The sequence below is a fragment of the Spermophilus citellus genome, assembly GCF_964194105.1.
Source record: "Spermophilus citellus genome assembly, chromosome: 11".
Lineage (NCBI taxonomy): Eukaryota > Metazoa > Chordata > Mammalia > Rodentia > Sciuridae > Spermophilus > Spermophilus citellus.
The window spans coordinates 108,867,384-108,889,100 of record NC_138192.1 but is presented as its reverse complement, the minus strand read 5'-3'; the positions used below and the strand labels follow the sequence as shown (position 1 = coordinate 108,889,100).

The 21,717-nt window shown below is 35.0% G+C and overlaps 1 protein-coding gene across 12 annotated transcripts in view; it reads right to left on the bottom strand.

Moving 5' to 3' along the window:
• PIKFYVE (phosphoinositide kinase, FYVE-type zinc finger containing) overlaps window positions 1-21,717 on the bottom strand; it is a gene marked incomplete at its 3' end in the record, with an annotated part of 81,875 nt that overhangs the window by 51,969 nt on the left and 8,189 nt on the right. For 10 of the 12 annotated variants that reach the window (XM_081260543.1, XM_081260552.1, XM_081260550.1 and 7 more), the window contains 5 exons: window positions 20,203-20,321; window positions 19,100-19,271; window positions 11,774-11,981; window positions 9,650-9,739; window positions 1,824-1,962 (listed from right to left, as the gene is read on the bottom strand). In XM_081260543.1, the coding sequence (XP_081116669.1) occupies window positions 1,824-1,962; window positions 9,650-9,739; window positions 11,774-11,981; window positions 19,100-19,271; window positions 20,203-20,321 (728 nt within the window). Of the gene's footprint in view, window positions 1-1,823; window positions 1,963-9,287; window positions 9,409-9,649; window positions 9,740-11,773; window positions 11,982-19,099; window positions 19,272-20,202; window positions 20,322-20,896; window positions 21,455-21,717 lie in introns of those variants that run through there. The other 2 variants (XM_081260544.1, XM_081260545.1) reach the window with 2 other exon arrangements.

The following is a 21,717-nucleotide window of genomic DNA, read 5'->3' as shown; positions in this document are numbered from 1 at the left end:
TTCTCTCCCCCCACTCGTCTTTGTTTAATGTTAATCTTTTCCTCATGCTCTTCCTCCCTGCTCTGTTCATAGTTGCTCTCTTTATATCAAAGAAGACATTTGGCATTTGTTTTTTAAGGATTGGCTAGCTTCGCTTAGCATAATCTGCTCTAATGCCATCCATTTCCCTGCAAATTCTATGATTTTGTCATTTCTTAGTGCTGCATAATACTCCATTGTGTATAGATGCCACATTTTTTTATCCATTCATCTATTGAAGGGCATCTAGGTTGGTTCCACAGTCTAACTATTGTGAATTGTGCCACTATGATCATTGATGTGGCAGTATCCCTATAGTACGCTCTTTTAAGATCCTCAGGGAATAGTCCGAGAAGGGCGATAGCTGGGTCAAATGGTGGATCTATTCCCAGCTTTCCTAGGAATCTCCATACTGCTTTCCAAATTGGCCTCACCAATTTAGAGCAACTAATTTATATGATTTAATATAAATGACGCATACATGAGGAACAACTTGAACTCAGTTCATCTAATTCTAAGCATGACTTTTCTCTTAAAAATCAATGATCCCAAGTACTATATTTTTGGATCAATGGCACATATTATCCATCTCCTAGTTAAGTACAAAATATATTCTTCTTTTTTGGAAACTGGATAACGGTAGAAGATGTGACAACAGGCAAATCACAATAATCTAAGGTAACTGTTCCTGGTAGCCTTTATTCCACCATATTCATTCCACCCTTTTCAGCACCACCCAACCGCTAGATAAATCTTCAAAAAAAAAAAAAAAAACTTTATCCATTGCTCAGCAACTACAGGTTCAAATATAAACTTGAGTGACCAAATTCATTGCCTTTCACTGGATAGTCCCAAATAACTCCACTCTCAATGCCCACACTCTCCAACTTAAATTTTCTCCCAATTAATAAATCCTACTTTATTCCATGGAAATGCCATGCTTATTCTTATCTCTATACCTTTCCTTACATCTATATATAAGATTCACTTTCTTTACTACTTTTCCAAATCCATTTCGTCCTTCAAAACATAGAGCTCAATACCTTTTCTGACACCCTAATTAATGATCAATTTTTTAAATTTTATATCATTCGTGACGCTCTTTTTAGTATTAAGACATATATGTATTTATTTTACCATTAAAAACCTTTCTATTGATTTGATTTCTACCTCCTGAATTAAAAGTTGAGGATAGAAGCCATATCCTTCATTTCTTTGAATCACTCTGTGGATTGAACACATGATTTTATATATAAGCAAATGGAAGAAACTAAATATTATCTCACATAAACTGAATAAACTATCTCAAAGGCTTCTCCATGTGTATAAGAAACTTGTTTCAGGGGGCTGGGGATATGGCTCAAGCGGTAACGCGCTCACCTGGCATGTGTAGGGCGCTGGGTTCAATCCTCAGCACCACATAAAAATAAAAGATGTTGTGTTCACCGAAAACTGAAAAATAAATATTTTAAAAAAATTCTCTCTCTAAAAAAAAAAAGTTAAAAAAAAATAATGCTTCAAATTTTAAACAGCAAGCTGGAACCTAAGAGTTAAGCTCTCTTATATTATGTAGGAAACTGAATTCTGATCTTGCCAGAAGAAAGGGGTAAAAAAAATATTAATGCAATAAGTAGAGAAAGAATACTGACCAGTTTCTCAGGTGATCTGAGTAAAAAGTTAAGCTAATCATTTCTGTTTAACTGATATGCTATTTCATTTATATTTCTTTAAAAAAAAAAAAAATCAATGAAATAGTCATCCTTATGATCAAAACTAGCAATGGGTCAAAGACAGTGTACTAGTACCAGAAGAATTTTGCGTTCATCCTCAGTGGTCTCTGTCCTAACATAAGTTCGGTTAGCCTGGGGACTGACAGATGTCTCATATGAAGGTACCATAGGAGAACCAGATCGATCCAATGACAGGTTAGTAATGCTGGCTGATCTGGAAACAAACAAACAAACAAAAAGTAAAATAGCAGTTGTAAATTCATCTATAAATAGAATACAGTAAACATTCATATTTAAATAAATGCTTACTTGCTAATGTTAAGGGCAATTTCATTTTTTTTATTGATTCTTTTTAGTTATGTATACAAGACAGTAGAATTTATATTGATATAATTATACAAGCATGGAATATATCTTGTTCTAATCAGGACCCCATTCTTATGGATGTACATGATGTGAGATTCACTGTGGTATGGTCATATATGTATACAATAAAGTTATGTCAGATTCATTCCACTGTCTTTCTTTTTCCTATCCTTCATTCCCCTTTGTCTAATCCAATGAAATTCTATTCTTCTCCTACTCTCTCCCTGTTGTGGCTTATCGTCCACATATCAAAGAACTTTGGTTTGGGGGAATGGGTTATTTCAATTAGCATGATAGTGACCAGATGAATCCATTTACTGGCAAATGTCATAAAGTCATTCTTCTTTATGGCTGAGTAATATCCCATTGTGTACATGTATCATATTTTCTTTATCCATTCATCTGTTGAAGAGCACACAGGTCGGCTCCATAACTTAGCTATTGTGAACTGTGCTTCTATAAACATTAATGTAGCTGCGTCACTATAGTATGCTGATTTTAAGTCCTTTGGGTATAAACCAAGGAGTGGAATAACTGGGTCAAATGATGGTTCCATTTCTGAGGAATCTTCACACTGCTTTCCAGAGTGTGTGCACCAATTTTCAGTCCCACCATCAATGTGTGAGTATATCCTTTTCCCACACCCTTGTCAACATTCATTGTTACTTGAATTCTTGATAACTGCCATTCTTCCTGGAGTTTACTGTATTCTCAGTGTAGTTTTAATGTGCTAGAGATGTTAAACATTTTTTTCATATATTTGTTGACCATTCATATTTCTTCTTCTGTGAAATGTCTATTCAGTTTTTTGCCCATTTATTAATTGGGTTATTTGATTTTTTGGTATTAAGTTTTTTTGAATTCTTTGTATATCCTGGAAATTAACACCCTGAGGTGCAGGTGACAAAGATTTTCTCCCATTCTATACACTCCCTCTTCATGCTCTTGATTGTTTCCTTTGCTGTGAAGAAGCTTTTTAGTTTGATGCCATCTCATTTATGGGTGTGAAGACAATCCAGCTGTGACATCTGTTAACCCATTGATTGCCAGAGCTGATTCAGCTGATTTGGCTGCCTAGGTGGGTGCCCCCTTACTCGCTCACCACTTCTTGTATGTCCTCCCCACTGTGTGCTCAATTGAAAAGGATGACCTTCTCCAATAGTGGAGGACTGTTCTTCAGTCAAGGGTATATTAGTAGCTGCATTGCCCTCCTAGAACCTCCAAACAAGCTCTAAAAGGCACTTTTAAAAGTAGTTATGATGATTATGTACAATGTCATTATTGGGAAAAACTAGGTGAAGGATACTCAGAAATTGTACTATCTGTGCAATTTCTATGTGAGTCTAAAATCATTTAGAAGTAAGTTTAAAAGAAAGTAGAAAGTAATTATGGAAATATTACAGAAAAATAATTATATAGTTATATATCAGGAATATTTCAAAGGAAGTAGATATAAACACTTGTTAAAAATATTAAAAATTAGGGGGTTTTATAGAGAAATATAAAAAAATGGTAACTAAACATAGAAATAATATTACAAATCAGGAAGAAAAAACTATGGTTCAGAGGTCAAATCCATCCTGTTTTTGTACAGCTCAAGGAACACCAATTCTGAACCCCAACTAAGTGAAATGTTATGTTCAAAAAAAGAATTCCTCTTTTCTTATTAGCAGACCTACATTTAAAATATTGTCCCCAGTTGTTATTAAATTTTCATTTCATCAGTTAAAAAAACTAGTGAATATTTGTTTCTTCTGATGACAAAAGTACTTATACATACCCTTAAATGATTTATAAGTGTATTATCAACAGCATCAAGCAAGCTATTTTAAAAAAAATTATGTAGCTAAAAATTTACTTTGCTTCTACCTAGGAAAAATGAAACAAAATTTTAGCTTCCAAACAAAGGATAAAAGGCAGAAGCATCTCTGTGTTAGATACTATGTAACCCATTCATTAGGGCAACACACACACACACACACACACCTTATTTAATCCTCACTGTATTCTGTAGAGTAGGTATTTATAGTTCCATGTTATAGATAATGAAAGCCAGAATCAGAGCTTTAGTTAATTTTAGGGCAACTCAGCTAATAAGCATGAGGGCTGCCATTCAAAATTAGGTTTCAGCCGGGTACAGTGGCACACTCCTGTAATCCCAGCAGCTCAGGAGGCTGAGACAGGAGGATCGTGAGTTCAAAGCCAGCCTCAGAAAAAAAGTGAGGTGCTAAACAACTCAGTGTAGACCCTGTCTCCAAGTAAAATACAAAAAATAGGGCTGGGAATGTGACTTAGTGGTTCAGTGCCCCTGAGTACAATTCCTGGAACCCCCCCACCACCAAAAAAAGAAACTAGGTCTCAAATGAAAAACATCTTCTTTCCAATATAATGATTTAAAAATATTTTTAAATAATTTAAGAAATTATTCAGAGATTTAGCAGAAAGTCACTATTAATGATTAATATATCAAATAACCTTTAAGCAATATTTTTAAAAATAATCAGCTATTCATTTCTTGGCATATTCTTTTAGTTCAAAGATTGCCACTATGTCTTACTCAATTAAAATCTCTTTTCCAGTTGGAGCATTAGTTCATGCATTCTGTTTTGTCTAATGTTCTAACCATCCTGCATGTATGCTATTACAGTGGCAGTAAGAAAAAAGCAAATTGGTTAATTTTGTTGTCAAAAGCGCTAATGAATATGCTAGTGGCAAGAATGCTGATGAAAATTATAAGCATAAGGGCTGCCATTCATTGAATAAATTACATCTCTCCTAAAGACCTTCATCAATCTTAGAATTACTTCAAAACACATGAAGATATATTGTAAACACAGCTATCTCTTTGAGTACATGCCCTCAGGAATACTACAATTTATCTTATTTTTTAAAAATTTTCCACATCCCTCTGCTGTATTTCCTTCCTTCTCTTTATAGCAAAACTCCCATTTCCAATTATTCCTCCATCCTATTTTAAACCCCAACCAACCCACTGAAATTACCTAGTATGCTTTAACTCATCTTACTTAACATTTCAGCATTTTAATTCCTTGAAAACCTTTCTTCACTTGTCTAGTAAGGCAAACACACCTGGCCTGGTTGGCCTCTCCATCTCCTTCTTTATTGGGTCCTCTTCACTTCCCCAATCTCAGTCCTTGGTCCTATCTCCTCTTTTCACACTCACTCTGCTGACGATCCCCATCCAGGTTTATAACCTTAAATACCATTCACATAATAATGACACCCAAGTTTATATTTCCAGCCTGTACCTCTTCCCTAAACTCTGGACTCATATATCCAACTGTCTATTTGACATCTTCCTTGGATCTCTAGAAGGTGTCTAATTCAGCTTGACACCTGTTAGAACTGTTAGTCAGGCATTGTGGCACATGCCTATAATTCCAGCAACTCCAGAGGCTAAGGCAGAAAGATCACAAGTCTAAGGTCAGCCTCAGCAATTTAGTGAGACCATGTCTCAAAATAAAAAGGGCTAGGAATGTAGCTCAGTGGTAAAGCACCCCTGGGTTCAATCCCCAGTACCAAAATAAATAAATAAAATCAAACTGTTACTCCCTGTCTTCCTCCATCTCAATTAATGGCGATTGCAATTGCTCAAGTCAAAAACCTGAGTCATCTTTGAATTCTCTTCCTGTTGAGGCCTACATTCAATTGACTAGCAAATGTCATTATGTCTATACTCAAAATGTATACAAAGATCATTATTAGGAACATTGATAAAAACAGAATACATACAACACATCAGATGACAGAAATTTCTTACCATTATAATTTCCAGAATTTATACATGATTATGTAAGGGACCATAATTTTTTGTTCTAAGGGAACACACTTAAATATTAATAAGTAAAAAATAAGACTTCCTGTTTCATGTAAGAATCTTAGAAATTTTTACTCTGTCCCAACAACCAAAAAGCTAAAAAAACTGAAAAGTCAGCAATTCTTCATAGATCTGTCAGACAAATGAGATCACAGGACAAACTGCTACTCCAATCATAAGAATGAGATAGGTGCGTACAGAGAATAACAATTTACTGGAGCAGAAACTCACAAGTAGAAACCTCCCTGAAAAACAACTCATTTTAGGTAGAAAAACCTGAACTATAATTGGCAAATTACAGATAGCTCAGTGTGAATAAGCCTGAAAACTCTAGGTGGGCCAAGTATTGGGGAGTGGGGCATGTATTTGTGAGTTTCATTTTCAGGAGTGCTACCAGGTCCTCGTGGTGAATGTCAAAGAAAAAGGCCCTCCAGCTCCCCACCAGCAGGGAGGAAAAAAATACAATTTTGAATACGCCAGATCTTTTTAATAAGGCCTTCCCCGAGAAGAAACTATTTTATTAGAGCCTAACCTAGTAAAATAGCAGAGCACAAACACTCCCCCCTCCCCAGGGGAAGAGAAATACCCAATACCAGCCCCCTCTAAACCAACCATGTGGGGGAAGAGAAATACACAACTCTAGCCTCTTCCAACCATCCTGTCCCACCTAAGGAGGGCAAAGGAGGGGGGACAAGGACAGAGGGATAGGGAAATACTTAAAAAGTCTATAGTCCCATGGCACAGGCTCACCAAAAAACTGAGACTTAACCAAAGGAGTCTGAAGATACTTCCCCTCATCCATGCCTCATCATTACATGACTAAAGAAAGGCCTATTTACTGCAGTTTCTTTCACCTAGTACATCATGTCTAGTTACCAACCCAGAAGGCATACTAAAAGTCAAAAAAAAAAAAAAAATACAGTTTGGAGATATAGAACAAATATGAGAAAAATTGGGTATGGCACAAATGTTGGAATTATCAGTGCAAGAATGTTTAACAAAACTTGTATGAGATCTAAATGAGGAAAACTACAACACATGAATAAAATAAAGAATAAATAGATATTTCATGAATAGGAAAACTCAATATTGTCAAGATGTCAGTTTCTCCAAACTTGATCCGATTCATTGCAATACCAATCAAAAACCAGCAAGTCACTTTGTAGACATCAAAAAAGTAACTCTAAAGAATATAAGAGGCAGCAAAACACCCCAAATAGTCAACACACTATAAAAGGAGAAAAAGTTAGGGAACTGATACTACCTGACTTTAAGATTTACTATAAAGTTACAATAATCAAGGCAATGGTATTGGTAAAAGAATAGCCAAATACGTCAACAAAACATAAAAGAGCTCAGGAATAGACTCACATAAATTGTCAACTGACCTTTGACAAAGGAATAAAAGTGATACAAAGGAGCAATTAATCTTTTCAAATAAGTTTCCAATCTGAAAACTCAACTGTCCATCCACATATTAAAAAAAAATAAATCTAGAAAAGAACTGATACCCTTCACAAATTAACTCAAAATGGATCATAGACATAATTGTAAAAGGCAAAACTCCTAGAAAATAACATAACAGAAAACCTAGATGATCCTGGATATGGTAATGAGTTTAAAAATATGACACTCAAGTCACAGTGCATGAAAGAAATAATTGATCATCTGGACTTCATTAAATTCTTCTGCTCTGCAAAAGACAATGTCAAGAAAATGAAGACAAGCCATACACTGGGAGAAAATATTTGCAAAAGACACATCTGATAAAGGACTATTATCTAAAACACAACAATATGCTAGGTGTGGTAGTACATGCCTCTAATTCCACCAACACAGGAGGCTGAGGCAGGAGGATCACACGTTAGTGAGACTCTCTCAAAATAAAGAATGGAAAAACAGTGGGCATGGGGGCTGATGATATAACTCAGCAGGAAGGCACCTCAGGAGTCAATGTTCAATGTGAGTAATGCCAAAAAAAATTTTTTTTAATTAACAATGAGAATTAAAAAACAATAAAGTTTTTTGCTGTATTTAAAAAAATAAAACAAAATTTTTTAAAACTCAACGATGAGAAAATAAACAAACTGATTACAGATGGGCAAAAGATTTTGACATCTCACCAAAGAAGATATATAAACCACAAGAAGGCAGATAAAAAAGATGTTCAACATCATATGTCATTAAGAAATGGCACATTAAAACAATAATGAGATACCAATATACATCTATAACATTGGCCCAAATCCAAAACACTGGAAACACCAATGCTGGTATCATGTGGAGCAAGAGAAACTCTCATTTCATTCCTAGTAGGAATGAAAAATGATAATAGACACTTTGAAGTACAGTTCGAAAATATCTTACAAAAATTAATCATGTTCTTACCAAATGATCAAGCAATCATGCTCCTTGGTATTTATCTGAATAAAGTGAAAATTACTTGTACACAGGTATTTATAGTAATCTTACTCTTTCAATTGCTAAAACTTGGAAGCAATCAAGATGCCCTTCAGTGGGTAAACAGATACTGTACAACTGGACAATGGAACATTATTCTGCACTAAAAATATCAAGTCATAAAAGATATAGTGAAAACTTTAATGCCCATTACCAAGTGAAAGAAGCCAGTCTTAAAAATCTACATACATTCTGTGTATATAATTCTGGTAAAAAGGAAAACTACGGAGACAATTAAAAAAATCAATGATTATTATGGGTTAGAGGGAGGGATGAACAGACAAAACGCAGCAGATTTTTAAGGCAGTGAAACTACTACTCTGTATACTACAATGGTAGATACATGTCATTTTGCATTTGTCCAAATCCATACAACCTACAATACCAGTAGACCCTAATGGAAACTACAGACTTTGAATAATAATAATGTGTCAGTGTAGGTTCTATAATAAATATACTATAATAAATATACCACCATGGTCCCAGATATTCACAGTAGTGAAGGGTTGAGCATATGGAGAACAATGGAAAAGGGCCTCTGTACTTTCTCCTCAATTTTGTTATCAGCCTAAAACTACCGTGTAAAATAAATCTGATGAACTAAAGAAATAAAAGATAACAATGTGTGAAACATACTCTCAAATGGTTCAGGAAAAAAATGTATGTGCATGTGTAAAATGACAGAATAGGCAAAAACATAAATAAGTAAATCTTAATGAATATATGGATACTTATTTTCTTATTCTTGCAAATCTTCTGCAAGTTTGAAAGTTTTTTTAAAACAATTAAAAATTCAAGAAAAAAACACTCTCCCCATCTCATTCAGAGTAAAAGTCCTGACAATTAACTGTAAAACTGATCTACTTCAGACTCACAGTATTGTTTCTTATTAGATGCTGGGAACTTGTCATTCTTGTTTTCTTGGTACTCTCTTATACAAAAGGTCCACAAGGTTTCGTTCTCTCACATCATTCTCTCACATCCTTCAGGTCTTTTTACTAAACTAGAAGACAGAGGATGGTGTAGGTCCCAATATCTTAAGCCATTGATGAATACTGGAAAGAGCTACTCAAAGAATGAAAGCAAGAGCTGACCAACAAAAAAGAAAATGATAGTTTAATTCAGCTTTTAGAACTGGGATTATAACAAGCAATCACCTTTTTTAATGCTTGTTGTTATTACCATGACAGGAAATAAAAAACAGACACAGAATACAGTGTTTCCATTTAGCATTTACCTATTTCGAGCGGGGGATTTCCCAGCATCCTCCTGAACAGATACAAGTCTTGTTGACAGAGCAGTGTTGGAGGAGTCTGGATGAATCAAACTATAAAGAAAATAGGAACAGTAAAAGGCAAACCCAATTCCAATGAGATGCTTTAACATTTAAAAGCAAATTAAAATGGAAGTGTAACTGATGTGATACAGCAATCTGTATACGGGGTAAAAATGGGAGTTCATAACCCACTTGAATCAAACTGTGAAATATGATATATTAAGAATTATGTAATGTTTTGAACGACCAACAATAAAAATAAATAAAAAAATAAAAGCAAATTAAATCTTTTCCCCTGAAATTGGGGGATTATGGGTCACTTTTGCGCTTGCTTGGATTAAGGTGAAAACTGTGTGATTATCATATCAAATGTCAAAAGAATGATAAAGTTTTTTAAGTATACCAAACATTAAGAACACCAATAGCCAAACACGGTGGTGCATGCCGGTAATCCCAGCAACTCAGGAGGCTGAGACAGGAGGACTGTGAGTTCAAAGCCAGCCTCAGCAATAGCGAGAAGCTAAGCAATTTAGTACAACCCTGCCTCTAAATAAAATATAAAAATAGGGCTGGGGATGTGAGTCAGTGGCCATGTGCCCCTGAGTTCAATCCCAAGTACACCCCCCCCCCAAAATAACAATAAAATAATGAAATTGGTTGGATCAGTGACTTACATGATAACTTCCCAAATCACATATATATATAAGATGGAAATGATTTGGGAAATATGAGTTCTAAAACTTTACTCTCTGTCCCCACAGCCCACTGGAATAGCAAAATAAGAAGCAAACCTAGGTCTAAGAGCAGGTTCCACCTCTTACTAGCTGTGTGACCAAATTCATTATTTAATCTTTCTGAACTTCAGCATCTGCATCTGTCAAAAGGAAAAAATAGTGCCTACCAAAGAGAATGAATATTAAATAATTAGCACAAAGTCTAAAACTATTATTCTACCTTTGACATCTATCAAACACCTCTCAGGAAGCTATCATACCTGGTTTGTTTTATAAAATTTGTTTTATTAAATTGTACCTGCCAATTAGGGGCTCATATAGCCAGATCATACACAATTAAAAGATATTACTAATTAAAATAAGCAAGAATTGAAGATTTTCTATACTTTGTACTATATTATTAAATATAGAATCGATTTTTTAAATTTATAATAGGTATGTAAGATATAAAGAATCATGATACTACAAATATCAAAAGATTCATCAAGTAATTTAAGAAAAAAAGAACACTATCACTGATTCCAAAGTACCTATGTTCCCACCATGATTTATTTTGTATACTTCTGAAGTTTACATAAATGAAAGGTTTGTGGATGTATGATTATATGACACATCTTTTCCATTTTATATTATGTCCCTAAGATTCATACATGTTCAACTATAGTGGTAATTGGTTCATTTTTTTATTTGTTTAAATATAATGTACAGTAAAATTCCTCACTTCCTTAAGAGGTAACTTATCTCATCAGAAAAATGTTGGTTAAAACTCCAAGCTCTTTGATATGGTCAGATTTGGTATTATGCTTAAGAAAATTGTGTTGCTAGAGAAAGCAATCAGAAACTGATGAACCTAGGACACTAACTCAAACAATTCTAAGTAACTTTCAAGTAACTTCCCCTACTACCAGTCCATTTAGACCTGCAGAAAGACAGGAAATGTACCTTTGGAAGGAAAAAAATCTAATTTCATTTAGAAATATGAATACAAATCTCATGAGTATTATCCCTAAAAAGACTTCATTGGGAATTATTAATCTCAGTGACTTCTATTGCCTATTCATCAAATATCATGAAGTTTATATACATGCCATGTGCTATTCTTGGTGCCAACAGTAAAACAGTGAGTGAACAATAAAGATATAGTCTCTCGTCTTACTGAGATTATACTCTAATTGGTCAATAACCTCACTACCCATAAACATCTATGATCCTGCTGGAGGTGAACCAAAGAGAAAGGAGAAAATGGTGAATTTAAAACAATTCAAAGAATAAAAGTCAACCAAAAGCACTTATAAGTCAAGAAACTTAGTATTTCTCAAGTTTAAATAAAATTATATTCAAGTGCCAGTACCTTTGCCAGGCCAAATCATCCTCTAAGAATATGTTACGGCTGGCTTTTCTACTCCCAACAGGTGTTCGGGGTTCACTGGGATCAAGTACAGACACAGAGCAAGCAGAATCTGAAAGAGCATTCAAATCTTCCCCAATGGAATTACTGTCTGTGGAATGAGCGTAACTTAAGGCTATTTTTCTACAATAGGTGCAAGCTCGGAGGTCTCCTGGGAGGAAAAAAAAAAAGAGAGAGAGAGAGAGAGAAAAGGAAAATGAGTAAAAAATAGCAATACTATATTACTTAAAATATTTTAAATCCTTGGGTTAACAGATAATCTAATAACAGGGAAATGTCTTCAAGTCTTAAAAGACTACCCCTCCAAAAAAATTTTTTTAAATATTTATTTTTTAGGTGTAGATGGATACAACACAATGCCTTTATTTTTTTATGTGGTGCTGAGGATCAAACCCGGGTCCTGCCCGTGCGAGCCAAGCCCTCTAACACTGAGCCACAATCCCAGCCTCCCAAATTTTTTAAAGAAGTAAAATACTTCAGCTGGCTCTGTTAAATATTTTAAGAATCATCACTATAATAAATTTATCCAGGGGCTGGGGTTGTGGCTCAGTGGCAGAGAACCTGCCTCACACATGTGAGGCACTGGGTTCAATCCTCAGCACCACATAAAAAAATAAATAAATCAACAAAATGAAGATATTGTGTCCATCTATAACAAAAAATATTTAAAAAATAAAAAATAAATTTATCCAAGTGTCCAAATTACTTCAAATATTTATAACAAGGTAAGAAAATCTGACCCAATAATACTGGAAAACTCTGTTTGTAAGATATCTTTTCAAAATTGTAAAAATGAAATAAGGGATCTATCAAAGGTAGGAATTTCAAGCAGAAAAAATTTCAATGCAGTAAATAAACCAATGTAAATGTAAACAACACAATTTCCCTAGGCAACAAGTGAGGAAATTAAAGTTTTTATTATGAAGCCCTGAAGAGTGGCCTCTAGAAGGGTACACAATTTTGAAATAAACTAAGAAAATGGCCTAAACACAATATGATATATTGAGATAAACTCTGCTGAAATTCTTATAACGAAAAGTTAAAATAGAAATGAAATGTACTTGGGAGAACAAACAAGATTACTTAATACTTCTAAAATTTTTTTTTTTAGGATGTAGTCCTGCCCAAAAATAAGTGTTAATTTCTACCTTGTTTTTCTAAAACATTGTTTTGTGTGATTCAGTAACAATTTGGTGTATTAAAAATGGAGGTGAAATAGTCATATGCCACATAATGTTTTGGTTAACAAGATCACATAATACAATAATTGTCACATAATGGAGCCGAAAAGCTCCATTTTGTTCCCCCCACCTGCAGTGCTGCGGATCAAACCCAGGGCCTCACACTTCTGAGGCAAGAATACTACCACTTATCTGTAGCTCTGGCCCTTGAAAAATTCTTATCACCTGGTAATGTTGTAGCCATCATTATGTTGTAGGGCAACACATTTCTAATGTTTGTGATGCTGTTATAAATAAATCTACTACTCTGTAGATCTTATAAAAACATAGCACATACAATTACATATATTACATAAAAGTTGATAATGATGATAAATGACTATGTCACTGACTTATGTCGTTATGATTCTACACTTTTTATCATTATTTTAGAATGAACAACCTTTTACTTATAAAAAAATTTACCATAAAACAGTATACCATGTTGGATCAGTAGCAGTCTCTCAATTGTTCAAGATGCTATGTTGATACTCAGAAGGCTAGATAGAAGGAACACCTGAGGCCAGAAGTTCAAAACTAGCCTGGGCAACTGCAAGACCCCAAAAACCCAATCCACCCTACCAAAAAAAAAAAAAAAGGGCCATAGGGATCTATTAACCAGCACCATCCAGGTTGGTTTAAATATATTCCATAATGTTCACACAAAGATAAACTCACCTAAGTGATGCACTTCTCAGAACTTACCCATCATTAAGCAACACAAGACTATATTTAACTTTACATGTAATTTAACAATTCTACCTTAATTATTTATTACCACTACTACTAAAAATCTGAAGTGACAGAAAAGATTTCTAAAAGTTCACTGTATTGCTTTTGCCATAATTTCACCAAGTATAATAATACCTCTGTTTTATTTTAAAACTACTATTATATAATACTTAATTTTATTAAACTATACATGTATCTTAATCAAAATAAAATGTCAGTTGTTGATATACTAATTTCTGTCACCACAATTTAAAAGATAAAATCTATTAAAACTATTAAGGAAAATAGATCTGCATCCACTTCAATCAGGACCCCAGAAAACAGTAACAATAAAGTGAACACCAGTCTAGGATAATCAAAGCACTAGGATAATTACCATCAACTGACCAAGGCAGAATTACAGTGAGGATGTGAAATTACTTCCTTCCTGAAAGACCTACAGTTTACCATTACAAAAGTGGGTTTGTTTCTTACACTATTAAAGGAAATCTCCCTGAACCAGTCAGCTCTCAAAACTAAAATTATCAAACCAATAAAGACAGTCAAGCCTGACCAGGAAAGTTTCATTTCATTAGAGCATTCATCAGCAAAGGCCACTACACATATAAGTGTATTATATGATGGAAAAATAAAGGCTGATGAGACACAGTCCTGCCACCAGAGAACTCACAGTATACTGGAGATGATGGACATATATAATTTAAAATGCTGCATGATGAATGCATAGATATTACTTTTACTATTACCATAATAATTGCTTAATATTCATGGATCCTTTGATATGTGCCAGACATTGTTCCAGGTATTCTACATTTATTCAGCGTCTCAATGTGCAATTGTGCACTAAATATATTATTCCCATTTGTGATGGTTAATCTTGGGTCAACTTGGCTAGACAAGGGGTTTGGTCAAATAATCTAAACAGTTATCTGGGGTTGAGGGGTGCAGGGAGTATGATTAATATTTACAAATACTGAAGTAAAGCAAATTATTCTCCATAAGGCAGTGAGTCTCATCCAATCAGTTAAAGGTCTGAGGAGGTAAGACTAAAGTTTCCAGAATAAAAAGGAAATACTGCAAGGCAAAAATCCTATAGGAGTTTTCAGCCTGCTAGCCTCCTTGAGAATTTCAGACTTGCCAGCCCTTTACAATCATTAAATCACTTGAGCCAATTCCTTAAAATACAGATAAACTTCTCTCACTCATTTGCTCAGTGTGTGTGTATAACTCCATTCATTCTGTTTCTTTAAAGAATTCTCACTAATGTAGATTTTGGTACTGTTATGTTTGAATATGAGATGTCCCTCAAAAGCTCCTGTAGTAATGCAGTAATGAGGTGAAATGACTGGATTGTGAGAGCTGTAACCTGATCAGTCTAGCCTAGTTTAAATGGACCTCCTGATAACTGTAGGTAACTTGTATGTGGGTGAAGGAGGTGGGTCATTAGGTTCATGTCTTTCCTCTCTGCTTCCTGACCCCACCATGAACTAAGCAGCTTTCCTTCACCACTCCTTTCTGCCATGAAGCTCCATCTTATCTCAGGCCCAGAGCAGTGGACTCAATTGACCATGGATTAAACTTCTGGAACCAGGAGCCAAAATAAACTTTCCCTCCTCTATATTGTTTTTGTCAGGTATTTTTTGTCACCAGACACACAAACATAACTAAAACTGGTAAAAACAATGGTTCCAAAGGAAAAGAATTTTAAGGATAAGGTTCCTAAATGGGCTTTCATGTTTCTAGAACTGGTTCTCTGATTGGACTGAAAGGCACTAATGATTTTATTTCTAACAGCAAAGAGAATATTGATAATCTATGGTGTGCTTAGCAATACAAACATGCAAAATATCACCTATGTATGGATGCTCCTAATCAAATACTTATAAGAAGCAAGATTATGAGTTACTATGTATTTAATATCTTTGAACATTTTTGTCAAACTAATAAGTATATTAAGATAAACTTATTGCTCCTAATTGCACTACACAAAGTAGAGAAATAAAAGAATAACCTCAGGATTCAAATTCCCAGTTCAAGAACTGAACTAATTAAAAGTTTCTGTCTTCCCTGAAAGAATCCCTTATCTCCTATGGCCTCAGTGCTAAGATTGCTGAATATCTAACCAATTCTCAAAATACAAGTGGCTGAATTAATACACATAACAACAAAGAGACAGGAGTGATGGATCTGTTCACAAGCCAAAGAACATGAAGAACTACCAGCAACCACCGGAAAATAGGAGAGAAGCCTGGATGAATTCTCCCTTGGAGCCTCCAGAAGGAAGTAAGACTGCCAACACTTTGACTCCAAGCTTTTGGCCCCCAGAAATGCAGAAATGGGAGAACAAATTTCAGTTGTTTAAAAAAAATACCAAACCCATAACTTCAATTACCAATCTTGCAGTATGTCTGCTAATAAAGTGAGGACACTGATTAGGAAGAAATGGGATCCTGAAAATTAGAATGAAGATATATGGGAAAAGCCAAAAGAAGCTAAGGATATTAAACCCCCAAATCTGAACCTCCTGTCGGAAGTAGCCTTTCCAAGTCATCTGAAATTAACTCTGCTTTGCTTCAGGAATTTGTAATGCCCTCCCTCGAGTTAGGTGCCTTGCAAGACACTTCTAATTCCCTCAAGATCTATTCCTAGTACCTCCATCCCATAGTCAAGTCCTGCCAGGTCTTAAAGGTAAGGTACAAAGTAAGACCAATGAGGATGTATGCAGTATACCTGAAGAACCACATGACTATTCCAATTAATATAGACAAAAACCCAAGGAATGTGTGAGATGGCTATTGAGGGTATAGGGTAAGAGTGGATAGAAAATTGGCCCAAGTTGAATTTACTGATATGGGTCCACTAAATAGAGATTCCAGATTAAACTTGCAGCTTGAGAAGTTAAAAGAAGCTCTTAAGTCTATTTAGTTGACTGGCTAAAATATGAATCTTTAAAAGGTGGCTTATATTAAAAATGAAGATAAAATGCCTGAACTTCCCTGATATACTACAGAGCAAGGAATACATAAGCTTAGGAAACAGGAATGAGTCAATTTTGCACATACATAACCACACTCCCTCTCTCTTATTATGTGATGCTCTGCATGACCTTTGAGCTCTGCTAGCAAGAAAGACATCACCAGAGGAGTACCCTAGACCTTGTACCTCTACAATCAACCAAAACAGGTATTTGTGGGTTTTTTTTCCTGACGCCAATTATGAAACAGGGATTGGTATGTACTGGTTTGGCTAACATAGCCAAACCTGCAGAGGAACTCAGTACAGCTCAATTCATTGTTCAACAGCTACTGGGTTTATTTGGTCAAGATACTCACTCGTAATTATGGAAGCAGAAGCTTCTCATACCCGTTGTATTTGGAGCTATCACCAGGAACTAAAAGCTAAAGTAAACAAAAGACTTTCTTCCTGATAACTTGAATAATCTGGATGTGGACACAACCACTGGGACCTAGTTATGATTTGATTATTTATAAAGTAATGCTAATTATGCTAACACTTGGAAAGCATAAAAAAATCTAGTTGTAAGTGATAGTAGTGTTTGATTTGACAGAAAACTAAAGTAAACTTTTAATAATAGTCTCTCTTTACATATGACTTAAGGAATTTACCTATGGATATTAGTAATCTTTTTCTATGATTTGCCCATAATAAATCATACTTGGTCACACACATAAAATAGAGTGGATTTGCCATATAAGACCTGCTCCCTTATCCCTGAAAGATATACCTTTCAGCGCAACCATGAAACATAAATTTGTGAGGGGAGACTCAGAATCCCTGAAGAGCTCTGGCTGCTATTGCTTTTCTTTTTAGATAAGAAATTACTGCTACCACTGAACCAGGAAAACCAAATGCAATTGGGATAACTGGATCCTCAGGTATCAGGGGCCAAAGGGATTTATGGCCTTTGAATACTGTGACTATACAATTAAAGCAAGGAAACAGTCACCTTTTTCAGGGATTACCAGCACTAACTAAACTGAAACTAATTCCAAGGACTCAAACATCACTGTTGTTCACCAGTCACAGCAGAGGCTTAGGGAGGCATGGCAACTGATGGGAATTTTAGCTCAGGTACATCTGACAGTGAGTTTAGTGGGTCCCCAAAGCCCATTCTGTGGTTATTTCATCAGTTCTAGAATATATAATTGATATAGACATATTCAGCAACTGGTAAAATCCATACATTGATTCCTTAACCTCTATTATGGTGCTTCTGGCCTCCAGAACTGTAAGACAATAAATTTCTATTGTTCTAAGCCACTCAGCCTGTACTTTGTTATGGTAGTCCTAAGAGACTAAAATGCCAGCCAGGCATGGAACACACACCTAAAATCCCAGTGACACAGGAGGCTGAGGCAGGATGATCACAAGTTCAAGGCCAGCCTCAGCAATTCAGCAAGTCCCTCTTTCAAAATTAAAAAAAAAAAAAAAGACCAGGGATCTAGCTCAGTGGTTAAGTGCCTCAATAAAAAGGAAAGAAATCAATTCTAACCGTATGAGATAGATTTTATCCTAAGGGTAATGGTAGCTCTGAAAAGGTATTTATCCTAAGAGTACTAAGCAGGGAAATAACCTGACATGATCAATTGGCATTCTACAAATACTGACTTGAATATGAAAAATGAATTCAAGATAGGGAAAAACTAGGGGTAAGAAAATCTCTTAAAAGCTCTAGTCAATCTGGATGAAAGATAATGAACTCTGCAGCAATTTTAGTTTCTTTTTTTTTCCAAGTGAATGAAAGCAAAAGGAAAATCTATACAATAACAAAAATAACATGAGAGAAGTCAAGAGCATTTTCTTGAGTGATTTCGGTCCACCTTCCACTCCAAATCACTGCGTAAATCCACACACCATTGTCAGCTTTCTTCTGTTTCAACAAATAACTTGAATTTTCAGTACTGCTAAAATTTGACTATGTTCCTTATGGAAGAATAAGAGTAAGATACAATTTGCCAAAACATAGTGTCATATAAGTCAAGAAAAAACTTTAAAAACAAGAACTCTCATAATAATATAAATTAGAAATCTACTCTAACCATCTTGTCTGGTAACTTTTAACATCCCTAGAGCTTTCTGCTAGTATCTATGATACACTGTCTTTTATTCTAGTTATTTTTTAACTTTCCCTCTACTTTATCACTTGACTGTGAAGCGCTGTCGCCCTCACTATTGCATCCCCACGCCTTACACACAACGCCCAAAATAAAAATTGGCTTATTGTTGGTCCTGTATTATCATTATTTTATACTTATGACCTTTAAAAATTGTAATACTGTCAATAAAATGCATTTACCTGTATAGCCCATAAATTTTCCAGGGATTTCTTGATTACAGCAACGACTGCAGAAAATCTGCCCACACAGTCGGCAATGGTGTCTGCGCCTAAAGGTTGTGAATTTTTCACTACAGTCATAGCACTCTTTACATTGGCTATCTGGCATCCAGTATTGCTTCAGGTCACTATCCTATAAGAATAAAAATGTGTGAAGACTTCTTGAAAATACTGATTTTTATATTGTAATGGCAAATAAAATCCTTGAAGATTTTTTTTTTACAGAAATAAGAAGTTAATTCTAAAATTCATAAGAAATGCAAAAGACCAAAATGACCAAGAACAATCCTGAAGAATAAAACAGGATTTACATTACCATCCATCAAGACTTATTCAAAAGCTATATAATTTTAAATAGTACTGGTGCAAGGACAAAAAAAAATGGAGATATGGAACAGAAAAAAGTAGCTTAGCATACACTAATGTGTACATGATTTTTGTGATAAGATTTACAGCACAATCAATGACAGATGGTCTTTCAAAAACTATGGTGCTATCCTCATGTCCATTATATCCAAATAGACATGAAAATAAAAGGAAACTTGACCCTATTTATTCACACAAATAATAAAGCTTCTTAAAAAGAATCATAGGGGTATATCTACAGATCCTGGCCTGAAACTAAAACAGAACTATTTAAAAAACACTAGCCTTAAAAGGAGAAAAAAAAATAAAACTGATACAATAAACCACATTAAAGTTAAGAACTTAGGTTAAAAAAATTGTGGTTTTCACAACTGAAATAAGTAATAAATATACTATCATTTTATTCTTTATTTTTGGTACCAGGGATTGAACCCAGGGGCACTCAACCTCTGAACCACATCCCCAGCCCTTTCTTATATTTCATTTAGAGATAGAGTCTCACTAAGTTGCTGAGGCTGGCTTTGAACTCAAGATTCTCCTGCCTCAGCCTCCCAAGCCTCTGGTATTACAGGTCTGCACCACCACACCCAGCTTAACAAATACATTTTCTTTCAAGTCATATTATGTCATTTTTCAGTGGGAATGGTATGATCCCAAAAAGTATGTAAGAAGAAATCTTCCAAAGCACTAATTATTACCTGGCTTTTTCCCTCCATGATTTCTTTGAGACGTTTTAATACTGTGCTGAGGCTTCGAAGCTGAACAGCTGTACGAGGATCATGACCTCCAAAGGTAGGTTCTGCTTTCCTTCTTGTATCTGAGTCATATTAAAAAAAAAAGAGAGAGAAGAACAAAGGCAATCTTGTTAACGGTTCCTTGTGTCTATATAAAACACTGCATCTATGTGATGTGAAGTGCTTTTATTACTTGTATTCTCCCAACCAGTGACATAGGTTGAGAGTTAAGGGTGGTCTTTATAAGGGTAACAGACTGTTGAAAGTATTTCTTATTGCCATGTAAAATACTATTTCACAAGCAAGTAAGAGCTATCTAGGACAAGAACTATCTGAGCTGATGGTTTGGAGGCCTAAAACAGCAGCATCATCTACATGGTCAGAATTCAGTAATGATTTCTTTTGCTCTTTGGTCCCAACCTATAATAAATACCTGCTGGACATTTAACAGAAGAAAAAGCAACTCCAGAGGGTTAAACACTAGCCATAAAAGGAGCAAAAAAAAAAAAAAAACAACTGATAAAATAAACCACATTAAAGTTAAGAATTTAGGTTAAAAAAATGTGGTTAGTTTAGCTTAGTCTCTATAGTCAAATAGGTAAGCAATAGGATCAAATGGTTCACTTCTGGGGCTAATCATCAGAAAGAAATAACTCACCCCTAAAGATTCTGATAGAGGGCTGGGGTTGAGGCTCATCGGTAGAGCACTCGCCTAGCATGTGCGAGGCCCTGGGTTTGATCCTCAGCACCACATAAAAATAAATAAAACAAAGGTATTGTGTCTAGCTACAACTAAAAAATAAATATATTTTTAAAAAAAGATTCTGATAGAATTCTAAACATCCAAGAGGGTAGATTTGACCATGATAAAATCTGACAAATGTCCAAGCATATTATAACTGCCAGAGAATTGCTAAAACTCTAGTCCTATCCTTCTCTATTGCACCCAACACAACCCTGTAGTTCCAAACTGAAAGGGTCAGGTATTTTGGTCATAGTGACAAAAAGTTAAGACACTCCAACTGTTTCAAAACCTAAGAGTGAACAGGAGGTGATCTGACAAAAAAGATGAGTTATCTGACTATGGACTGACACCTCTGTAACCATGAACTCAAAATAAACTTTTCTTACAAGTTGTTCCTGTCAGGTATTTTGGTCATAGTGACAAAAAGTTAAGACAGTCCAGCTGTTTCACTGAAATGGCAATACTAAACACAAATCTATCTATAATAAAACAAGCCCAGATTCTAGCTTTGTAACCAGAATGGTAGATGCCCACCAAAAGTGCCACTAGTAGGTAACTGTACTTTTCTTGTGGACCAAAACTACTGCAGTTTCTATTCCTGGCTCAGTGTTATGGTTTTGATATGAGGTGTTCCTGAAAAACTCAAATTAGTTAATGCACGAATATTCAGAGATGAAATGTTTAGGCTATGGACACTATAATCTTATCAGTGAATCAATCCATTTAATGGATTA